Source organism: Melanerpes formicivorus, unplaced genomic scaffold (genome assembly GCF_026170545.1).
Source record: "Melanerpes formicivorus ecotype bairdi unplaced genomic scaffold, bMelFor1.0.p_v2 SCAF_11, whole genome shotgun sequence".
NCBI lineage: Eukaryota > Metazoa > Chordata > Aves > Piciformes > Picidae > Melanerpes > Melanerpes formicivorus.
This window is the reverse complement of record NW_027142363.1, coordinates 18,033,582-18,053,501: the sequence shown is the minus strand read 5'-3', so window position 1 is coordinate 18,053,501 and position 19,920 is coordinate 18,033,582. Positions and strand designations below refer to the sequence as shown.

The following is a 19,920-nucleotide window of genomic DNA, read 5'->3' as shown; positions in this document are numbered from 1 at the left end:
GAGAGCAGCCCTGAAGAAAAGGACCTGGGGGTGCTGGGGGATGAGAAGCTCAACAGGAGCCAGCAGTGAACACTTGCAGCCCAGAGAGCCAAGCAGAGCCTGGGCTGCAGCAAGAGAAGTGTGGCCAGCAGGGCCAGGGAGGGGATTCTGCCCCTCTGCTCCACTCTGCTGAGACCACAGATGCAGCTCTGTGTCCAGGTCTGGAGCCTCTGTGCCAGGCAGGATCTGGAGGTGCTGGAAGGTGTCCAGAGAAGGGCCATGAGGATGAGCAGAGGGCTGGAGCTGCTCTGCTGTGAGGACAGACTGAGAGAGTTGGGGTTGTGCAGTGTGGAGAGGAGAAGGCTCCCAGGAGACCTTCTTGTGGCCTTCCAGTTTGTGAAGGGGGCTCCAAGAAAGCTGGGGAGGGACTTTTGAGGGTGTCAGGGAGTGATAGGACTGGGGGGAATGGAGCAAAAGTAGAAGTGGGGAGATTGAGCTTGGGTGTGAGGAAGAAGTTGTTGGCCATGAGGGTGGTGAGAGGCTGGCAGAGGTTGCCCAGGGAGGTGGTGGAAGCCTCCTGCCTGGAGGTTTTTGCAGCCAGGCTGGCTGTGAGCAACCTGCTGTAGTGTGAGGTGTCCCTGGCCATGGCAGGGGGGTTGGGACTGGATGCTCCTTGAGGTCCCTTCCAACCTTAACAATTCTATGAGAATCACAGCATCATCCAGGCCAGAAAGGACCTTCAAGATCACAGAATCCCCTCAGAATGAAGCAGTGATGCATCTCAAAAGGTACAGACATTAGGAGAATCCTATATTGCAGTCCTTGCTCATGCAGAAAACTCTACCAAGATCAGGAGGAAATTCTACAGGCACAAACATCTTAGAATCTAAGAGAGAAGCTGGCAACATGCTGAACAAAAGCCACTATGGTTTTCCAGACTCTGCTTACCAGGGTAGTGATACAACCAAGGCTTTATACATGTTTGTGGTTTTTATTCTGCTGTGATTGCCTGAACTGCATTTTCTGGTCAAATTTAGTACCTCAGGTTGTTTACCCACAGTTGCACATACAGTGTTTCAGGACATGGCTCCAGCAATGTGACTCACAAAAGACTCACAGCTATCATAGAATGGCTTCAGTTGGAAGGGACCCTGGAGATCATCTCCTCCAACCTCCCTGCCATGGGCAGGGACACCTCCCACCAGACTCAGCTGCTCAAGGCCTCATCCAGCCTGTCATTGAGCACCCCCAGGGAGGAATCATCCACAACCTCTCTGGGCAACCTCTTCCAGAGTCTCACCACCCTCTTACTGGACCTTCCTAAGATCCAGTCCATACTTCCTTTGTGCAGCTTTTGTTTTGCCAGGCTGGCTGCTGGAGATGCACTTTTCTGTTGTGGATGATGGCATTGTGTCAAGCTTCCTGTGCTGTATTTTCATCTTGGTTGTACACAAAACTGCCACATTAACATAAAATTAAGGGCTGCTTTCTGCATTTGCTGATGAAACAAAGGAAGTGTTGGAACTTTAGGCAGAGGTCTGGTTGGATCTGCAAAGAGATTCTGTGTCCATGAGAGTAGCCCAAAAGAAATCAGATAGAGTCATAGGATTGTCAGGGCTGGAAGGGACCTCAAGGATCATCCAGTTCCAACCTCCCTGCCTTGGCCAGGGACACCTCACACTAGCTCAGGTTGCTCAGATAAACATCAGAATTCTTAAGTTTCATTACAGAAAAGGCCACAAGTGCTGTTCTGCTACAATGCCTTGCTGTTGGAAGTTTCATTTTGCTGTCAGTGCCAGCTTCTGTTCATGAGCAGGTCACAGGAGTTAAATCAGGTGAAATCATAGAATCCTAGAGTGCTTTGGGCTCGAAGGGAGCTCCAAAGCTCCTCCAGTCCAACCCCCTGCACTCAGCAGGGACATCCTCCACCACCAGAGCAGCTTGCTCACAGCCTTCTCCAGCCTCACCTTCAACAGCTCCAGCCATGGAGCCTCAGCTCCCTCCCTGGGCAACCTGTTGCAGTCTTGCAGCAGCCTCCTGGGGCAGAACTTGTTCCTCACAGCCAATCTCCATCTGCTCTGCTCTCCTTTCAAACCCTTGCCCCTGGTGCTGTCCCTGCAGGCCTTTGGGCACAGTCCCTCTGCAGCCTTCTTGGAGCTTCTTCAGGTGCTGGCAGGCTGCTGTGAGGTCTGCCTGGAGCCTTCTCTTCTGCAGGCTGCACACCCCCAGCTTCCCACAGCCTGTGCTCATATTAGAGGTTTTCCAGCCCTTGGATCATCTTCATGTCCCTCCTCTGGACCTGCTCCTTCAGGTCCATGTCCTTACTGTGCTGAGGGCTCCAGAGCTGGACACAGCCCTGCAGGTGAGGTCTCACCAGTTAGTATCTCACAGCTACCTTTGAAGCAGAAGTGATGGCATCATTGCTGGGCAGAGCTGGTGGTGTAGTACAGATCCTGGAGCTTTTGTGTGGCTCTCTTGTTGAATGGAGACATAAGGACATAAATTTTTATAATCCTTGGCAGTAAGCTGTTGTGAAAAATTGCTAATCTTTTCCACCTCCATTGCCAGTTGTCAAAACTGTCATGGTAATATCTTGCTGTATTCCAAAAGGTTAATTTTCTAGTTGAAATCCCAGGCTGGAGCTCAGGAGGTGTATTTCCATTAGGTCTGCTGTGGAATGCTCCCATGGATTTAGGGTGAATTGTTCAACCTCTTTGCTTCATGGTTTTCTTTTTATCTAGGGGTGGGACAGGTTTTGCTGTTCTCAGAAGAAAACTCAGGTTGCATTTCAGGAGGGGCATAGGAGGAGTACCACAGTACAAACAGAATCATTTCTGTCTGGAAAGGCATCCTGAAGCCTCCAGTCTGGTTGCTCAGGTGCTGCTGTCCTACCCATCATGGTGCTGTCTAGCACACATCTGCCCCCATCACCAGATCCAGGGCCTGAAAAGCAAAATGAAAAGAGAAAAGAAGAAAGCAAACACCAAAATGGATCAGCCCAGGAAAGCAGATGGGAGGAGCAGAGCAATAGGAAGGAGAGGAGCAAGTCCCCTTCTGGCTCTGCCTTGGCTGCTGCCTCTCCGTCAAGCTGGCCATGTGTTTCTTCCTCTGTGCCTTGCTGTCCACTTGGGCTTCAAGGGTGGGTGTCTGGGGCCATCCGTGGGCCAGAACAATCCTCACTGCCAGTACAGACTGGGGGATGAGGTGTTAGAAAGCAGCCCTGTGGAAAAGGACTTGGAGGTGCTGCTGGATGAGAAGCTGGACAGGAGCAGGCAGTGTGAGCCTGCAGCACAGAAGGCCAATGGCAGCCTGGGCTGCATCCAAAGCAGCGTTTCCAGCAGATCCAGAGAAGTGATTCTTCCACTCTGCTCTGGGGAGACCTCACCTGGAGTACTGTGTGCAGGTCTGGAGCCCTCAGCACAGGAAGGACATGGACCTGATGGAGAGGCTCCAGAGGAGGGCCAGGAAAATGATCATGGGGTTGGAGCAGCTCTGCTACAAGGCCAGGCTGAGGGAGCTGGGGGTGTTCAGCCTGGAGAAGAGAAGACTGCAGGGTGTGATTTCAGAGCTAGCTTCCAGTACCTGAAGGGGGGCTACAAGAAGGATGGAGAGAGACTGGCCTGCAGGCACAGGATGAGAGGCAAGGCTAGTAGAGAGGTGTCCCAGAGGGGTTGGATTAGATGTTCTCTGAGGTGCCTTCCAACCCAAGCCATTCCAGATTGTAAATGCTGTTTAAAACCCTGAATTGCTGTTTGTGCTGTCTCAAGCAGCACCTTCAGGTTGCAGTGCTGTGTTCAGGGAGTGTAAGGCACCCCCTGCCTTGCTTCCTGTCATTTCACTTCAGCTTTTATAGGTCTTGCCTTGTGATTGCTGCTCTCTGACACTAACTTGAATGGTAGGTTGCTAATGTTTGAATATCACTGAACTTCTTTCCCCCCCGCCTCTTGCTTCCCATAAGAACACGGAGCAAGACTGTCACTGTGGATTATTTTGAGGGAATTTTACTGATTAGAATTGCATGAGAGAATTCAGGCTCCTGAGCTGTCATCTGTCCCATCCCCTACCCAAGAGCAGAGGTTTTCAGTGGCTTCCAATTTTGCAGTTGCCTTAAATATCCAACTTGCTCTGGCAGGAGATCTTGGGCATAACCTTCTGGGGTGCAATTTTGCAGTCCTGGCATGTGCCTGGGCAGTTTTTCTGCCTCTGCAAGCAGAATTTGTCTCTCATCTCTAAAGTCTAATCTTTCATGTCCTTCTCATGCAAATGAGCTCAGCTGACTGCAGTGGGCTCTGCTTGCTGGGAATGAGGACTCAGCATCTTTAGGCCGTGAGTTCCAAGGTACTGCCTTTGGGCTTTCTCTTACATGTGTTGGATACAGAGTTTGTAGGGATTCTCACAGAATGGCTGGGGGGTGAAGGGAGTTAAAAAGAAAAAGGAAGGGGAAGAAGAGAATGTTTTCAATGAGAAGTAAGTGGAAGTCTGAAAGCTGTTTGTGTGTTGGGCTGTTTAGTTTGAGGAAGAGGAGGCTGAGGGGAGACCTCATTGCTGTCAGAGATTACCTGAAAGGAGGTTGTGGAGAGGCTGCTGCTGGTCTCTTCTCACAGGTGATTAGTGCCAGAACAAGAGGGATTGGCCTCAAGCTGTGATTGGGTAGGGTTAGACGGGGCAGTAGGAGGAAACATTTTTCCCAGCAAGAGTCAGGCACTGGAATGTGCTGCCCAGGGAGGTGGTGGAGTCCCCAAGGCTGGATGTATTTCAGGGTGGTTTGGATGTGGTGCTTGGGGCTCTGGTTTAGGGGTGACCTTTGCAGAGTAGGGTGAATGGTTGGGCTTGGTGATCCTGAGGGGCTTTGCCAACCTGATTCTGTGGTCACCCCCAGCCCTCACTGGCATGACTCTAACTAATGCTCTGTGAGCTTTGAAAAACAGCACTTCAGTTGCTAACCTCGCTGTGGTGAAGGCTCTTTGCTCACCATGATCCTTGCCATTCAGCTGCTGCTGCTGCAGCTTTGGGGGGTAAGAGCCTGGGGAAGGTGGTGCCATGCAGTGCATCCCACTCCTCAAATGGGAGCAGTGCATGTGTGTAGAAGAGCAACAGCCCTAAACAGCTTGATTTTGTTTGTGCAAATGAGAAGCTCTTTGTGATGCAAAGCAGCATCCTGAAAAGGCAAATGTGCCGTTTTGGGGGGTTTTGTTGGGGTTTTTTTGAGGTGTTTTTTGGTTGTAAACATCCCCAGCTAAATACTACAGTGCTTGCCAGCAGAGCTCAGCTTTTCCCCCCTCCCTCTTCTCTTCATCCTTCTAACAAGTTCTCAGGAGGCTTTTAGAACCTCTCAGTTTTTGGAGCATGTGGCCTGGTGGGGATAAACTCTGTCTGCAGATGCAGTGGGGTTGGCAGCTCTGTTTTCCCCTTCTTTCTTTCCCCCTAGTTTTTTGTTTTCCTTTTGCCTGGCTTTTCATTTCCCTCCAGATCCTCTGACCCAGCGTAACCTTTGGTCTCCCTCTGAAGGCTGGGGTGAAGGAAGCATGAGCAGGTGACTGATGATCACTGTCAATACAGCCTGCAGACAATATGGGGAATTACTTTAGCAGTCTTCCCACTCCCTCCTGCTTCCCCCCTCCCCATTCCCTCTCTTTAAATCAACAAATGCAAATAGCAGCCTCCTCATTTGCTGCTATCTCCCAGAGGCTGCCCGGGCAGCGTGGGCTTTTGTTGCAGGCCTGCCTATTGAAAACAGCTGCTTGAGCTCTAGGCTGAAGGGGACAAACAATACCAAATGAGACCTGACAACCCCTTTCCCCCCTTAATGGTTAAGGCTGCTAATATTTGGTCCACTGGCGTGCACAGGTAGGAAGATGCTGAGCTAAAGGGGACTGGATGATGTGTGTGGTTCAAGAGGGCAGCCTGAAGTGGTTGGAGCTGTTTGGGGTTGATACTCTTTGTCTGCTGAATGACCTTCTGGAAGGGAGCAGGGAGCAGCCCAAGTGTCCTGAAATTCATACCTGTGTTCCTGAGAACCTGTTGGCATTGCATTTAGTTGTGAGTTTAACCTTAGCTGTGTTGGAGCCAGGGCAGAGGAGGGCAAGGAAGCTGTGAAGGGCCTGGAGAATAGATCTGATGAGCTGAAGGAGCAGGGGATAGTTAGTGTGAAACAGAAGAGGCTGAGGGGAGACCTCACTGCTGTCTACAGCTACCTGAAAGACCTTGTGAAGAGGTTGGTGCTGGTCTCTTCTCACAGGTCATTAGTGATAGAATAAGAGGGAATGGTCTCAAACTGTGACTGGGTAGGGTTAGATTGGACAGTAGGAAACATTTTTCCCAGCAAGAGTAGTCAGGGACTGGAATGTGCTGCCCAGGGAGGTGGTGGAATCACCAACCATGGATGTATTATAAGGTGATTTGGATTGGTGCTTGAGGATGTGGTTTAGGGGTGACCCTTGCAGAGCAGGGTGAGTGGTTGGGCTTAGTGATCCTGAGGGTCTTCTCCAGCCTGAATGTTTCTGTGATTCTGCTGTGTGAGGATGGAAATGCATTTGGTAGGTTTCAGCATGGGCAGGAGGCACAAAGAATTGGTGAAGCCAGCATTTGTTTATCAGGCAGTGGTAGTGTAGTTAAACACAGAGTTGTGTGGCACCAGATCAGTACAAACAGCTTCATTTTAGAAGTGTAATGGTATCCTGGCCTGCATCAGGAAGAGTGTGGCCAGCAGGAGCAGGGAAGTCATTGTGCCCTGTGCTCAGCACTGCTGAGGCCACACCTTGAGTCCTGTGTCCAGTTCTGGGCTCCTCAGTTTAGGAAAGATGTTGAGATGCTGGAAGGTGTCCAGAGAAGGGCAACAAAGCTGGGGAGGGGTCTGGAGCACAGCCCTGTGAGGAGAGGCTGAGGGAGCTGGGGTTGCTTAGCCTGGAGAAGAGGAGGCTCAGGGGAGACCTTCTTGCTGTCTCCAACTCCCTGAAGGGAGGTTGCAGCCAGGTGGGAGTTGGTCTCTTCTCCCAGGCAAGCAGTGACAGAAGGAGAGGATGTAGGCTCAAGCTGCACCAGGGGAGGTTTGGGCTGGATATGAGGAAGAAATTCTTCACTGTCAGAGAGATTGGCCATTGGGATGTGCTGCCCAGGGAGGTGGTGGAGTCACCATCCCTGGAGGTGTTTAAAAAGAGACTGGATGGCCATGGTTTAGTTGATTAGATGGTGTTGGGTGATAGGTTGGACTTGATGATCTCTGAAGTCTTTTCCAACCTGTGTAATTCTGTATTCTGTAATACAGGACACAAGGTGCAGTGGCAGCATCCAGTTGATACTGCTTTGCTTTCCAGGCAGGCAAAGTTTAGCATTCTGGAATTTGGAAGCATCAGAATAGTGCAGTGCCAGCACTGGGTTAAAATCCTGTTCATCTTATTTGTAAGATGTCATTGCATGAGAGAAGAACTTTTGGCATGCATAATAAAAGGGCAAGTGATTAACTCACAGCCAGGAAGGTCCTTTTCAGATACCTAGGGATAGGATGTCTCTCTTTGATGGTTCAGGATGGCAACCAGCCCTAATGAAGAGATTTCTTCTGATACTGGATTAGCAACCAAATCAGACAAACAGCAAGGGATGGAAATGCTCCTGCAGCCTTCCAACTGTCTCAGCAGTGCTCCTCTTTTGTAAGAAGCCTGTTTGCAGGCTGCATTTCATCTTACTGTTGACATTTCTACTGCAAATGCTTAGAAACAGTTAACTCCTGAATCAAAATTCAGAGTTAAAGTAGCAGTGGTAAAGCTAAGTGCTGGGGTGTTAAGGTGAGTGGCATTTGTAGAGCTGGGCATGAAAATTGTTACACAATCTTTAAGTATGTTCTTCTCTCAAGATCTGCTTTGATCAGGGGGCTATGAGAACAGGCTGAGGGAGCTGGGAGTGTTCAGCCTGGAGAGGAGAAGGTTCCAGGCAGACCTCACAGCAGCCTGCCAGCACCTGAAGGGGTACAAGAAGGCTGCAGAGGGACTGTGCCCAAAGGCCTGCAGGGCTTGCCCCAGGGGCAAGGATTTGAAAGGAGAGCAGAGCAGATGGAGATTGGCTGTGAGGAACAAGTTCTGCCCCAGGAGGCTGCTGCAAGACTGCAACAGGTTGCCCAGGGAGGGAGCTGAGGCTCCCTGGCTGGAGCTGTTGAAGGTGAGGCTGGAGAAGGCTGTGAGCAAGCTGCTGTGGTGGAGGATGTCCCTGCTGGGTGCAGGGGGTTGGGCTGGATGAGCTTTGGAGGTCTTTTCCAAAACAATGAATCCATGTATCTGGAAGTTTTACTTTTGTGTTTTATTTGCTTACCAATATTCCAAATTCATAAAAGATACAGGAAACTAACTGTTAGCAGCCTGCTGTGCTCCGCTGGTCTGCTAAAGTGGTTTGGCTCAGGCACTGATGGCTAACACCAGGATGGGATCGGATGCAATCCAGAGGGACCTGGAGAGGATGGAGAAGTGGGCTGAGGGTCTGTGAACAAAGACTCTTGAGTTGTTGAAAGTAGCCAGAATAAATCAGTTAAGTGTTGGCATTCTCAAGCTTCATTACAGAAGAAACCCAAATGCTGCCCAGCTACAATTCCCTGCTGTTGGAGGTTTTATTTTGCTCTCAGTGCAGCCAGCAGGTCACAGGAGTTAAATCAGGCACATGGAATCATAGAATGGTTTGGGTTGGAGGGAACCTCCAGAGGTCATCCAGCCCAACCCCCTGCACCCAGCAGGGACATCCTCCACCACAGCAGGTTGCTCACAGCCTTCTCCAGTCTCACCTTCAACAGCTCCAGCCATGGAGCCTCAGCTCCATCTCACTGGAGTTCTCTTTTCTGCAGGCTGAACATCCCCAGCTCCCTCAGCCTGTCCTCATAGCAGAGGTTCTCCAGCCCCCTGATCATTTTTGTGTCCCTCCTCTGGAACTGCTCCATCAGGTCCATGTCCTTCCTGTGTTGAGGGCTCCAGAGCTGGACTCAGTACTCCACTTGAGGTCTCACAGAGGAGGGTGAATGGCAGAATCACCTGAATCAGCCTCCTGGCCACATTGCTTTTGCTGTAGCCATGATACCTTGCCTGTTATCAGAGGATCACAGGATGATGTTTGTGGTTGGAAGGGACCTCTGGAGATCATTGAGTCTGTCAGTTTCTGCTCTTTAGCTGGATGATTTTATTCACCACTCAGAACTGGCTTTGTAGCTCCCTAGAAGCAGTTAGCATCTCTTGTAACTGGGCAAACTGCTCTGGGCTGTAGAACCTGTGAACTAGTTTTGGAGGTGGTCTTGATGAACAGCACTTCATCAATATCTTACTGTAACTGACTGATGGGAAGCATCTGTGAGGTGAGTGCATTAATTCTTCTTAATGTTTATTGGGATGCCATTCTCTTAGGAAAGGCCTTCTGAAAGAGTATAAAGGTACAGGGAGGAGGAGTACAGGGAGGAGAAGGAGTACGAAGGTATAAAGATCTCTTCTTGCTTTTAATGAAGTTGTTTCCTGACATCCACTGCAGTTCAAAACATCCAAATCTGTTTATCTTACAATGGAAATTGTACACTGCATTTCAATTCTATTTTGGGGTTTTTTCTTGAAGCCTTTGTTAGAAAGTTTGCTTTCCAGCATTCATTTGGGGGTGGTTTGCTTTTTTACCTCCTCTTTCCTCTCCCCCCCACCCCTTCTTTTTATTTGCTTTGGTGTTGGGTTGGGTTTTGTTGGTCTGGGTGGGTTTGGTTTGGGCTGGGAGGGTTTTTTATTTGTTTTGGGTTTGTTTGGGGTTTTTGTTTGGTTTGGGTTTTTGTTTGGTTTGGGTTGGTTTGGTTTGGTTTGGTTTAGGGTGGGTTGGGTGTGGGGTGGGTTTGAGGTTGGTTGGGTTGTTTTGTTTTGTTTTTCCCATTTTTTTTTCCTTTTTGTTTTGTTTTTTTCCTCAGTTCCCATCCCAAAGAGCAGTGCCAAAATCCAGTCCTCCCCTTCCAAAGTGACCAGACGTTCAATGCAGTCTCCACAGAAAGCTGCTCCAGTACCGGCGCCACGGGGCAGGAAGGCAGGCAAGGGCAAACCCCTTGGCCAGCCTGCAGCTCCCAAGAAGGGCAGGTCTCCTAAAACTAACCCCCTGACAAAAAGCAGCTCTCACACTGAAAATCTTAAAACAAGGAAAAAAAGTTTAAAACCTGGAAAAAAGGTTGGTTCACCTCTACTGCTTCACCTTGTATTGCAACATTTTCTAGTGAGATAACTTCTCTCCTGTCCTCCCTCTCCTGGTTTGTGTTGTTGTTTAGAAACAAAGGATTAGTAATTGTCAGGGCTTTGCTGCAGAATTTAGGCATGGTTAGATTGCACAGAATCACTGAATGTGAGGGGTTGGAAGGGAGCTGCAGAGAGCAGCCAGGCCAAGCTCCCTGCCAGAGCAGGAGCACCCCTCTGCTCTGCTGAGACCTCACCTGGAGTACTGCATCTAGCTCTGGAGACCTCAACACAGGAAAGCCAGTGGTGCTGATGGAGGGTCCAGAGGAGGCCATGAAGATGATCAGGGAGCTGGAGAATCTCTGCTATGAGGACAGGCTGAGGGAGCTGGAGGTGTTCAGCCTGGAGAAGAGAAGGCTCCAGGGGCACCTCAGAGCTGCCTGCCAGGAGCTGAAGGCATCCTGCAGGAAGGCTGCAGAGAGACTTTTGCTGAGGGCGCCTGAAGCCAGGCCAACGGGGAATGGTTTGGAGCTGAGGCAGAGCAGGGTTAGAATAAACCTTTATTAGAATAAACCAAACCAGGTTGGAAAAGACCTTCAAGATCATCGTGTCCAGCCCATCAACCAATCCAACCCACCCAAACAGCTAACCCATGGCACCAAGCACCCCATCAAGTCTCCTCCTGAACACCTTCAATGACAGCGACTCCACCACCTCCCCGGGCAGCCCATTCCATAGTGCAATCACTCTTTCTGTATAGAACTTCTTCCTAACATCCAACCTGAACCTCCCCTGGCGCAGCCTGAGACTGTGTCCTCTTGTTCTGGTAATGGCTGCCTGGGAGAAGAGACCATCATCAGCCTGTCTACAACCTCCCTTCAGGTAGTTGTAGAGAGTGATAAGGTCTCCCCTGAGTCTCCTCTTCTCCAGGCTGAGCAACCCCAGCTCCCTCAGCCTCTCCTCATAGGGCTTGTGTTCCAAACCCCTCACCAACTTTGTTGCTCTTCTCTGGACTCGTTCCAGCAAGTCAACATCCTTCCTAAACTGAGGGGCCCAGAACTGGACACAGTACTCGAGGTGTGGCCTAACCAGTGCAGTGTACAGGGGCAGAATGACCTCCCTGCTCCTGCTGGCCACACTGTTCTTAATGCAGGCCAGGATGCCATTGGCCCTCTTGGCTGCCTGGGCACACTGCAGGCTCATGTTCAGCCTACCATCAACCAGCACCCCCAGGTCCCTCTCTGCCTGGCTGCTCTCCAGCCACTCTGACCCCAGCCTGTAGCACTGCATGGGGTTGTTGTGGCCAATGTGCAGAACCCGGCACTTGGATGCGTTAAATCTCATGCCGTTGGACTCTGCCCATCTGTCCAGCCTGTCGAGGTCCCTCTGCAGAGCCTCTCTACCCTCCAGCAGATCAACTCCTGCCCCCAGCTTGGTGTCGTCAGCAAATTTACTGATGATGGACTCAATGCCCTCATCCAGATCATCAGTAAAGATGTTAAAGAGCACAGGGCCCAGCACTGATCCCTGGGGCACACCACTGGTGACTGGCCACCAGCTGGATGTGGCACCATTCACCACCACTCTCTGGGCTCGGCCCTCCAGCCAGTTCCTAACCCATCGCAGTGTGCTCCCGTCCAAGCCAGGGGCTGACAGCTTGGCCAGCAGTTTGCTATGGGGGACGGTGTCAAAGGCCTTGCTGAGGTCCAGGTAGACTACATCCACAGGCCTCCCCACATCCACCAGGCGGGTCACCTGATCATAGAAGGAGATCAGGTTGGTCAGGCAGGACCTGCCCTTCCTAAATCCATGCTGGCTAGGCCTGATCCCTTGGCCATCCTGTAAGTGCTGTGTTATTGAACTCAGGATGACCTGTTCCATGATCCTGCCTGACACTGAGGTCAGGCTGACAGGCCTGTAATTCCCTGGCTCATCCAACCGGCCCTTCTTATGGATGGGCACCATGTTGGCCAGCTTCCAGTCCTCTGGGACCTCGCCAGTGAGCTCCAAGTGTGCTTTTGCCTCCCGAATTTTCTTCCTACAGCACCTAACAACATCCTTAAACATTCTGTGGGTTGCCTCCCCTCTCTTCCAAAGGTGAGTGGAGCTGAAGAAGTTCTTCAGTGTGAGGGAGGTAAGAGTCTGGCACAGGCTGCCCAGGGAGGCTGTGGCTGCCTCCTGCCTGGGGGTGTTGAAGGCCAGGCTGGATGAGTCCTTGAGCAGCTGAGCGTAGCTGAGAGGTGTCCCTGGGCATGATGGGGAGCTTGGAGGAGATGAGCTCTGAGCTCCTTTCCAGCCTGAGCCATTCCATGAGCTCACTCTGTGTAACCCAAGTGATGGGAAGGGTATGGAAAGGAACATCATCCAAAATGCTTCTTCAGTGCTTTCCAAGATGTATTAGGGTCATAAATTAGTATACAAAGCTCATTCTTTTCACCCTCTTTAGATAGAAATGGCTTCCTTTTTAAGGCATTGGTCTTTCACTGCCTTATTTGAGTAGCTATAGACACAAACTAGCAGTTCCTGGTCTTCCTTTCCTGGACTTCATCTTTTCTGTGTGAGCTACTGACATTCAGTAAGATGATAACTGAGAGCAGAAGGTTTTGCCTGTTAGAAAATGCTAACCAATTTTGCCTTTGTTTGTTTCTTGTTCTGTTTTCCTCTCTAACCAGAAAAAAATCTTGCCAGAAGAACAGACTCCTGCATCTCCTGCTCCTCATTCTTCTCCTGAGGGGGACAGTGGCACTACACAGATAGTTAAAGATGGAGTGAGTTTGCCTGGGGCAACTGCAGCAGTTATATCCACAGGTAAAAGACAAAGAACAAAACTGAATTACATGGAAATGGCTTCAAAGCAAACTAGCAGTGTGAGGTACTTGATGCCCTGCTTTATACCTTCCATCTCCTTCTCTCTATAGTGATTATTCAATTAGAACTTTTCTTCTTCTCCTGTTTTTACCTGGTTCTGTCTATTTTGAAGCCTGTTCCCCTCCCAAGCTTCAAGCAAGCTGCTTGTGTCACTTGATGGGAAATGTGCTCCAAACTTAGTGCTATAAATCATTATCCAGCTGCCTTATTTTGTTAAAGCTCCTTGTAGGTGTGACAGCTTTACCTTGCAGAGACAGTATTTTAATGTCTGCATTATAGCTGGGGCTTCTGATAGGTCAGGTACCCAGCTCTCTGGTCCATTTCACATGCTGGAGGGAAGGGATGACATCCAGAGGGACTTGAGCAGGCTACAGAGGTGAGCCCAAACCAACCTCATGAAGCTCAAGAAGGCCAAGGGCAAGGTTCCTGCAGCTGGGTCAGGGCAATCCCAAGCACAAATCCAGGCTGGGTGAGGAGTGGCTGAGAGCAGCCTGGAGGAGAAGGCCTTGGGGGTGTCAGTTGGTGACAAACTCCCCAGGAGCCAGCAGTGGTCCCTGGCAGCCCAGCAGGCAGCTGTGTGCTGAGCTGCATCCAGAGCAGGGAGAGCAGCAGCACAGGGAGGGGATTCTGCCCCTCTGCTCTGCTCAGACCCCACCTGCAGCACTGCCTCCAGTTCTGGGGCCCCCAGCACAAGAGGGACCTGGAGCTGCTGGAGAGGGTCCAGAGGAGGCCACAAAGATGCTCAGAGGACTGCAGAACCTCTGCTGTGGGGACAGGCTGAGAGAGTTGGGGCTGTTGAGTCTGGAGAAGAGAAGGCTCTAGTGACACCTTGGAGCACCCTTCCAGTACCTGAAGTGGTCTACAAGAAATCTGGGAAGGGACTTGTGCCAAGGGCTGGGAGTGATAGGATGAGAGGAATAGATTGAAGCTTGAGGAGGGCAGATTGAGGCTGGAAAGTAGGAAAAAATTATTTGGAGTGAGGCTGGTGAGACTCTGGCACAGGTTGCGCAGGGAGGCTGTGGATGCCTGATGTTGAGTTTCTGCAGGGATGAGGCCTCAACTTACCTCCCTGGGCAAACTGTTGTAGTGTTGCAGCAGCCTCCTGGTGCAGAACTTGTTCCTCACAGCCAATCTCAATCTTCTCTGCTCTCATTTCAAGCCATTGCCCCTGATGCTGTCCCTGCAGGCCTTTGGGCACAGTCCCTCTGCAGCCTTCTTGTAGCCCCTTCAGGTGCTGGCAGGCTGCTGTGAGGTCTGCCTGGAGCCTTCTCTTCTGCAGGCTTCACAACCCCAGCTCCCTCAGGCTGTCCTCGTAGCAGAGGTGTTCCAAACCCCTGATTATTTTCATGGCCTCCTCTGGACTTGCTCCATCAGGTCCAGGGCTGCAGAGCTAGACACAGTCAAAGTTAAACCTAAAAAGATAGTTTGCTGTCCTTCCACTGGAGATCTGGTTTAGTTCCTCATCAGTCAACAGAGCTTTGGTTTATTTGTTTGCATGTTTTTCAGTGTGTGTTTATGTCAACAAGCATGGAAATTCTGGGCCACACCTGGAGAAGAAGAAGGTTCAGCAGCTTCCTGATCACTTTGGCCCAGGTCCTGTCAATGTGGTGCTTCAGCAGGCTGTGCAGGCCTGTGTGGATTGTGCCTATCAATCCAAAACAGTCTTTGGGTTTCTGAAGTCTGGCCATCATGGAGGGGAAATGATAACTGGTATGTGGGGATGCTTGCTTTCTTCTGGGTCTTCACATGGGCAATGGATTTGAGTTAGGGCAGAAGAACTGAAGTGTCTGCAATGAGGTTTTGTGATTATTTAAGCACAGATGTGAATTTCTTTGGGAAGAGAGCATTGGTGGTGTGTAGTCCATCTCCCTGGGGAGAGGAATGCGTTGAACACTTCACAGGATCACAGATCACAGGATGCTAGGGGTTGGAAGGGACCCAAAGAGATCATCCATCCCAACCCCCCTGCCAGAGCAGGAGCATAGAATCCAGGACAGGTCACACAGGAACACATCCAGACAGGCCTTGAAAGGCTCCAGAGAAGGAGACTCCACAACCTCTCTGGGCAGCCTGTTCCAGTGCTCTGTGAGCCTCACAGGGAAGAAGTTCCTCCTCATGTTGAACTGGAACCTCCTGTGCAGCAGTTTATCTCCATTACCCCTTGTCCTATCCCAGGGTGCAGCTGAGCAGAGCCTGTCCCCTCCTTCCTGAGCCCCAACCCTCAGATATTTATAAACATTTACCAAATCCCCTCTCAGTCTTCTCTTTTCCAGCCTAAAAAGCCCCAGGTCCCTCAGCCTCTCCTCACCAGGCAGTGCTCCAGTCCCCTAGTCATCCTCATAGCCCTCTACTGGACCCTCTCTGGCAGATCCCTGTCCCTCTTGAACTGGGGAGCCCCAAACTGAGTGCAATACTCAAGATGAGGCCTCAGCAGGGTAGAGTAGAGGGGGAGGAGAACCTCCCTGGATCTGCTGGACACACTCTTCTTAATACACCCCAGGGCCCCATTGGCCTTCTTGGCCGCCAGGGCACATTGCTGTTCTGTGCAGAACTTGCTGCCCACCAGCACTCCCAGGTCCCTCTCCATAGGGCTGCTCTCCAGAATTCAGCACCAGCAGTGTCAAGTGGTATCTGCACAGTACAGTTGGATTCTTGTACTAAACAGAGCCTCTGCAACCTCATTCAGCACCTGCAGCCAAGTACTTGTGGAGTAAACTTAGTACAAGGGAAATACCAGCTTTAGTGATTCAAGAGTGCACCAGCAGCAGATTTGCAGCCAGCATCAAGTGTTGATCTGCTCAAGGGTAGGAAAAAGGCTTTGCAGAGAGATCTGGGCCGGTTAAACCCATGGGCTGAGCTCAGTGCAGTGAGGTTTAACAAGGCCAAGGGCTGGGTCCTGCACTTTGGTCACAACAACCCCAAGCAGCTACAGGCTCGGGGCAGAGTGGTTGGAAAGCAGCCTGGGGGAAAAGGATCTGGGGGTGCTGGTGGACAGCAGCTGAACATGAGCCAGCAGTGTACACAGGTGGCCAAGAAGGCCAACAGCATCCTGGCCTGGATCAAACCAGTGTGGCCAGCAGGAGCAGGGCAGTGCTGGTGCCCCTGGACTCAGCCCTGGTGAGGCCACAACTTGAGCACTGGGTCAATTCTGGGTGCCACAGCATAGAAAGACATTGAGGGGCTGGAGAGTGTCCAGAGAAGAGCAACCAGGCTGGGGAGGGGTTTGGAGGGTATCATATGAGGAGCACCTGAGGGAGCTGGGGGTGTTTATGTGGAGAAGAGAAGGCTGAGGGCAGAGCTTATTGCTCTCTGCAGCTCCCTGAAAGGAGACTGGAATGAGGCTGGGGTTGGTCTCTTCTCCCAAGTAACCAGCAACAGGATGAGAGGCAATTGGTTGAAGCTGTGCCAGGGGAGGGTTAGGTTGGATGTGAAGAAAAACTTAATTGCCAGCTGGAGCAGAGGAAGGGCCATGGAAACAGAAGGACATAACATAAGTTTGTTTGGATCCTTTTTACCTGAGGAAGAGAAGCTTGCCAGGTGACCATAACACAGTACCCCAGATGAGGTCTCCCCAGAGCAGAGTGTCAGAACCACCTCTCTGGATCTGCTGGCAACACTGCTTTGGCTGCAGCCCAGGATGTGATTTGCCTTCTGTGCTGCAAACTCACACTTCCTGCTCCTGTCCAGCTTCTCATCCACCAGCACCCCCAAGTCCTTTTCCACAGGGCTGCTTTCTGACACCTCATCCCCCAGTCTGTATTGATAGCAAGGATACTCCATGTGGGTTGGAGTAGGAGGTGCCCAAATGGAGGTCTACCACCCATCCTCCCATGACTTTTTGGGTGGAAACAACAAGAAAAGGAGGTCCCCAGTGGCAGTGGGGTAGGTAGGGTGGGATGGAGGCACTCAGTGAGAAGAGCCAAGCTGAGCCATCAGGTTTGTAACTTTATTTATTAACTTACTAACCTGTTTAAGTTAAGGATGGTGTTTTGCTGTGCTTCATGGTGCCTGGGTGGTATTTGACATCCTCTTCTTCTTCCCAGCTGCCTTTGATGGGGAGAAGCACTCCATCAACCTCCCTGCCGTGAACAGCGCCTCGTTCGTCCTGCGCTTCTTGGAGAAGCTCTGCCACAGCCTGCAGTGTGATAACCTCTTCAGCAGCCAACCTTTCAGCCCTTACATGGGCTGTGCACACAGTCCCACTGACTATGACAGGAGCAAACCAGGTACTGGTACATAGCTCTTCTTTGTAGGTGTAATCTGCCTGTGAGCTGAGCTGCCTGAGGTGAATCTTCTTCAGAGGATCCTAGAATGGCTCAGGTTGGAAGGGACCTCAGAGGTCATCTCCTCCAACCTCCCTACCATGCCCAGGGACACACCTCAGCTAGACTCAGCTGCTCTAAGGCCTCATCCAGCCTGGCTTTCAGCACCCCCAGGGAGGTTGTGGATGTCTATCCACAGCCTCCCTGGGCAGCCTGTGCCAGACTCTCACCACCCTCACAGTCAACAACTTCTTCCTCAGCTCCATCCACTCTGACCCTGCTCTTTCTCAGCTCCAAACCATTCCCCCTTGGCCTGGCTCTAGACCCCCTCAGCAAAAGTCTCTCTGCAGCCTTCCTGCAGGATGCCTTCAGCTCCTGGCAGGTAGCTCTGAGGTGCCCCTGGAGCCTTCTCTTCTGCAGGCTGAACACCCCCAGCTCCTTCAGCCTGTCCTCATAACAGAGCTTCTCCAGCCTTTGGATCATCTTTGTGGTCTCCTCTGGCCTCACTCCAGCAGCTCTGTGTTCTTCTCCTGCTGGGGACCCCAGAGCTGGAGGCAGGATTGGAGGTGAGCTCTCAGCAGAGCAGAGCCAAGGGGCAGAATCCCCTCTCTTGCCCTCTGCCCACACTCCTGTGGCTGCAGCCCAGCACACAGCTGCCTGCTGGGTTTCATGAGGGCACTGCCAGCTCATGGTGAGCTTCCCATCAGTCTTTCCACCCAAGTCTCTTTCTTCAGTTCCCCCTGGATTGGTTCCAGTGCAGCAGTGCTCTGACAGGATGGGGCTAGCTCATGCCACATGTGCAGAAATCATTTTGTTCAGAAGACTCCTTGGAGTCAAGCCAGGAAACATATGTCTTGTACAACTGTGATCCTGCTCGAATGACAAGCTCAGAACTACACCATTCAGTTGTTACATTGATGTTGGGACCATAAAATAAACCTATAAAATAAGCATGCTGCCTCATGGAAAGGAGCTTGCCTGGCAAGGGAGCTCAGTCAAGCCCTTCCCAGACCAGTAAAAGGTCCTTTCCTCCCTCTTTATTCACCTCAGTGAGTTGGGGGGGGGGGAGCTCCAAAAATTGGACATTTCAGTCTCCTAGAAGGAAAGGTTTGGCTTGCTGCTTGTGATATATTTTGTGTGAGACCAATATCTTTGTGGAACACAGAGTGCAGGGTGAGGGGAAAACATAACCTGCACAAGATACCCCATCAGGTTGTTTGGAGAGCCTGGTATTACAATTCCCAGGGTTAGGAGGGGCCCTAGCTGAGCACACTTTGATATCTGGTCCATGTGGTGGTGTTAGGTCATACCTGGACTGGATGACCACAGAGGTCCATTCCAGCCTCAATGATTCTGTGATCCTGTCAGAGCAGGTTGGTGAGGTTCATATTGGCTGTGGAACTTAGAATCACAGAATTGTCAGGGCTGGAAGAGACCTCAAGGAGCAGCCAGTTCCAACCCCCCTGCCATGGCCAGGGACACCTCACACTACAGCAGGTTGCTCACAGCCACAGCCAGTGTGGCTGCAAACACCTCCAGGCAGGAGGCTTCCACCACCTCCCTGGGCAACCTCTGCCAGGCTCTCACCACCCTCATGGGGAACAACTTCTTCCTGACATCCAATCTCAATCTCCTCACTTCTAGTTGTGCTCCGTCCCCCCCAGTCCTATCACTCCCTGACACCCTCAAAAGTCCCTCCCCAGATTTCTTGTAGGCTGCTTCTTCACAGCTGTCTGATGATAGCTGAGCCTTCTCTTCCAGGAGTTCCTTTAGGAAGTCAAAGAGTCTGAGGAATGATCTTTATAACCTGTCAGTGAAAGCCATTAGGTTTAACTCCTTGTAGAGAAGGAGCCAAGGTGGAGGTCATTTAGGTGCTGACAGCACGAACTAAGCTGTGCTTCGGCTTTGAAAGCCCGCCTTAAAATGGCTGAGAACCTGGTGAATGGCTGATGTGTGGCTTTGCTTTTGTCCCTGGGCTTTTCCCCCAACAGCAGCTTTCTGCTAGAGTAATAGCTGGTGGCTTTCCTCTTGACAGCAAAAGAAGAAAGCCCTGAGAACAGGAGGGCCAAACGCTGCTCTCAGGACTCTCCGCCGTATCCTGCTCCTCTTTCCCCTAAGCTTCCCCGAAACGATGCTCATCCATCTGAAGGTAATTACATTGATGTCAGGCTTCTATCTGAGGGTTATTTATGGTTTCAGTGCTTCCAATCAAAAAAAGGAATAAAGGACCAAGTTCAAGGTATGTGTCTGGCTTGTCTCTAGCCTTTGACAGGTCAGGGTGGAAATGGTGTTAATTATTGATCCCTGGCGCAGGCTTTGCGCTTAGGGAAGATCTACTGCAAGTTCCAGCAGTCCTCCTCCTGAAACCTGCTAGCCTGCATTTGTGAAAGACCTCAGGCACATAAGTGATGGATGAAGGCTCCTGCTTCATATCTGGCTCTTTAGCAGAAAACCAATTGCCTTGAAATGGAAGAGGAGATAAGTTGGAAGCACCTCTTAATGACTCTGGGCTGAGGCCGTGGAGTAAGGGTGTAGCTCAATGAGACAATTCAGCTGAGTTTCTGGCTAGCTGCCACTTAAAGTTATGCTGCTCTTGTTTTCCTTGCCCCTGCAGTGGGTCACAGGGTTGGAAGGGACCTCTGGAGAGA

The 19,920-nt window shown here is 51.1% G+C and overlaps 1 protein-coding gene across 9 annotated transcripts in view; it reads left to right on the top strand.

The window, feature by feature from the left end:
- Positions 1 to 19,920, top strand: part of LOC137444239 (sex comb on midleg-like protein 2) — a 132,369-nt gene that overhangs the window by 42,676 nt on the left and 69,773 nt on the right. For 8 of the 9 annotated variants that reach the window (XR_010988100.1, XM_068144722.1, XM_068144721.1 and 5 more), the window contains 5 exons: positions 9,890 to 10,140; positions 12,815 to 12,950; positions 14,517 to 14,720; positions 17,054 to 17,236; positions 19,308 to 19,421. Coding sequence is in view for 8 of the 9 variants with exons in the window: in XM_068144722.1 (XP_068000823.1) it covers positions 9,890 to 10,140; positions 12,815 to 12,950; positions 14,517 to 14,720; positions 17,054 to 17,236; positions 19,308 to 19,421 (888 nt within the window). In the remaining variant the exon portion in view is untranslated. The remainder of the gene's footprint in view (positions 1 to 9,889; positions 10,141 to 12,814; positions 12,951 to 14,516; positions 14,721 to 17,053; positions 17,237 to 19,307; positions 19,422 to 19,920) is intronic. The other variant, XM_068144724.1, reaches the window with a different exon arrangement.